This window comes from Nyctereutes procyonoides, unplaced genomic scaffold (genome assembly GCF_905146905.1).
Source record: "Nyctereutes procyonoides isolate TBG_1078 unplaced genomic scaffold, NYPRO_anot_genome, whole genome shotgun sequence".
Lineage (NCBI taxonomy): Eukaryota > Metazoa > Chordata > Mammalia > Carnivora > Canidae > Nyctereutes > Nyctereutes procyonoides.
This window is the reverse complement of record NW_026575145.1, coordinates 23,302,637-23,305,619: the sequence shown is the minus strand read 5'-3', so window position 1 is coordinate 23,305,619 and position 2,983 is coordinate 23,302,637. Positions and strand designations below refer to the sequence as shown.

Here is a 2,983-nt window from a genome sequence, read left to right as displayed (position 1 = left end):
TTTTGAGGAGAGACTTAAAGGATAAATAGGATTTGAAAAGCTGATAATTCCATGTTGAAAGATTGCCATGTACAGAAGCACAGGTGCATAAAATAGAACTAAGAAATTGTAAAGAGTCTATTGCATCTGGAGCCCACAAGAAAATGTTGTAAGAGAACACAGATATACCATTTGAGAATAGATCCTTAAGAACCTTGACTACCAAACTGCCTCTTAGAAATTTTTATTTATGAACACATTATTGGACTTGTTCTTTTTTTATTTGTAAGAGTTGTGCTTTTGTCTCATAGATTCTATCTATATATTAATCCAAATATTAGTGAAAAGCATTACATTTTCAGGTAATCTTGAAAAGCAATAGAGCTTCTATGCATTCTAAATCAGTTTACCTGAGCATATGGATCTGTGAAGCAAATGGCTAAGTTAAGCAAAAATGTTTACTACCCTCAGATATGAACTGCTTATGGGCAGGACCCAATATTGGTCCTGCCCATAATATGAACATGAGAATAAAAATGTTCATAATATGAACATAAGAATAAAAAGCATTGAAAACAGATTATAATGTTAAGGGTAAAGGATTTGTTCAGTATCAAGAATAAAAATTTAGTTAAAAAAGTAAGCAAGGAAAAAAAAAGTAAGCAAGGGGAAAAATAAATAAATAAATAAAAATAAATAAAAAGTAAGCAAGGATCATTTTTGCTTTGGGGCCTTACTTAGGCCACCCTGAAAACCACCATTTTCTCCTCTCCTCCAACACAAGGACATGCCCAGGACCAAACGTGAGACAGAAATCCCTAGGGGCTCTACAAAATAAGCCTGAATAGTAAGTCATACCTCCCTCACAGAAATAAAGGACTCCTTCAGTTCAAAATAGATCATTCATCCCTTTTTCCTTTCAGTTCCTTTCAGGTCCCCAGAACATTACAATTCCTGATGCTGCACATCTGATTGGCCACCCCAGCAGTCGTCAGAGGAGCCATGAGAAACCACACCACTGTCACTGAGTTTGTCCTGCTAGGGCTCTCAGAGGCCTGTGAGCTGCAGATGCTCATCTTCCTGGCACTGCTCCTGACCTATCTTGTCACTCTGGTAGGAAATCTCCTCATTGTGAGCATCACCCTCATGGACAGGTGCCTCCACACCCCCATGTACTACTTCCTCTGCAACTTTGCTGTCCTGGAGATCTGGTTCACCTCGGTCATCTTCCCCAAGATGCTGACCAACATCCTAACTGGAAACAAGACCATTTCCCTAGCAGGCTGTTTTCTACAAAGTTTCCTCTATTTCTTCCTGGGCACTACAGAGTTCTTCCTACTAGCAGTGATGTCCTTTGACAGGTATGTGGCCATATGTAACCCCTTGCGTTATGCCACCATCATGAGCAAAAGGGTCTGTGTCCAGCTAGTTCTTTGTTCCTGGATGGCAGGATTCCTTCTCATCATCTTTCCAAGTTTCATCACTTTTCAGCAGCCATTTTGTGGCCCCAATGTCATTAATCATTTCTTCTGTGACAACTTTCCACTCCTGGAGCTCATATGTGCAGACACAAGTCTGATAGAGCTTCTGGGCTTTATTGTGGCCAACTTCAGTTTACTGGGCACTCTGTCCGTGACAACCACCTGCTATGGCTACATCCTCCACAGCATCCTGCGCATCCCTTCAGCCAAGGAAAGGCAGAAAGCCTTCTCAACCTGCTCCTCTCACATTATTGTTGTGTCTCTCTTCTATGGCAGCTGCATCTTCATGTACATCCGGGCAGGGAAGGGTAATGAGGGAGAGGATAAAAACAAGGTGGTAGCCTTGCTCAATACTGTGGTGACCCCGATGCTCAATCCCTTCATCTATACCCTGAGGAACAAACAGGTGAAGCAGGTTTTTAGGAAGCAAATGAGCAAGCTCCTTTCATAAGGATGAGCTGTGCCTGAAAGAAGGTAAAGTTTTTGTTTCTTTTTTTAAGATTTTATTTATTTATTCATGAGAGACACACAGAGAGGGGCAGAGACATAGGAAGAGGGAGCTGCCGGCTCCCCACGGAGAGACCAATGTGGGACTCAGTCCCAGGACCCTAGGATCACGACCTGAGCCAAAGGAGACACTCAACCACTGAACCACGCAGGCACCCCTGAAAGAGGATAAATTTGGATCCTTGCCTCAAACCCTGTAAATGCAGTCCTGTCCTGATCTCTATGAACTATCTCCTTCTTGACAGTTTTTAGCATATGTTCAAATCTATGGTAGTTTTTTTTTCTTTTTTTTTTAAAGACTTTATTTTTTTATTCATGAGAGACACACAGAGGCGGGTGGGCAGAGACACAGGCAGAGGGAGAAGCAGGCTCCACGCAGGGAGCCTGATGCAGGACTCAATCCTGGGACTCCAGGACCATGCCCTAGGCCGAAGGCAGGCACTAAACCGCTGAGCCACCCAGAGATCCCCCTCTAAAGTAGTTTCTTACATGTATTATTGGCTCATGAAGGGTACAGAAAGCTCGGTGTACTACTATGTTGGTGTATACTCATGCTTCTGACCTTGTGCTGTATCTGAGTTTCCTAGTCTTGCCTCATTTTTAAATTTTAATGATAATCAGGGGCTTAGTTGTTTCAGCACCCAACTCTTGATTTCAGCTCTGTTCATGATCTCAGGGTCATGAGATCAATTCCTGCATTGGACTCTGCACTGAGTGTGGAGTCTGCTTGAGATTCTTTCCTTTCTCCTCTACCCCTCCCCTGCTTACACACTCTCTCCCGCTCTCTCAAATAAATAAATACTTCTTTAAAAAAAAATTATAATGACAAGGGCACCTAGGTGTCTCAGTTAGGCATCTGCCTTCAGCTCAGGTCATGATCCCAGAGTCCTGGGATTAAGCTCTAAGTAGGCTTCCTGCTCACTGGGGAACCTGCTTCTTCCTCTCTCTCTGCTGTTCCCCTTCCTTGTGCTCTCTCTCTCTCTCTCTCTCTCTCTGTGTGTGTCAAATAAATTAAT

The 2,983-nt window shown here is 42.9% G+C and overlaps 1 protein-coding gene across 1 annotated transcript; it reads left to right on the top strand.

Moving 5' to 3' along the window:
* Nucleotides 1-981: 981 nt before the first annotated feature.
* Nucleotides 982-1,911, top strand: LOC129499398 (olfactory receptor 49). Its single transcript, XM_055309059.1, has one exon. The coding sequence runs from the start codon at nt 982-984 to the stop codon at nt 1,909-1,911; it is 930 nt and encodes a 309-aa protein (XP_055165034.1).
* Nucleotides 1,912-2,983: the final 1,072 nt, after the last annotated feature.

What these genes read in the sequence shown, in the direction of transcription:
- LOC129499398 (XM_055309059.1), top strand. Translation starts at nt 982, where the DNA reads ATGAGAAACCACACCACTGTCACTGAGTTTGTCCTGCTAGGGCTCTCA.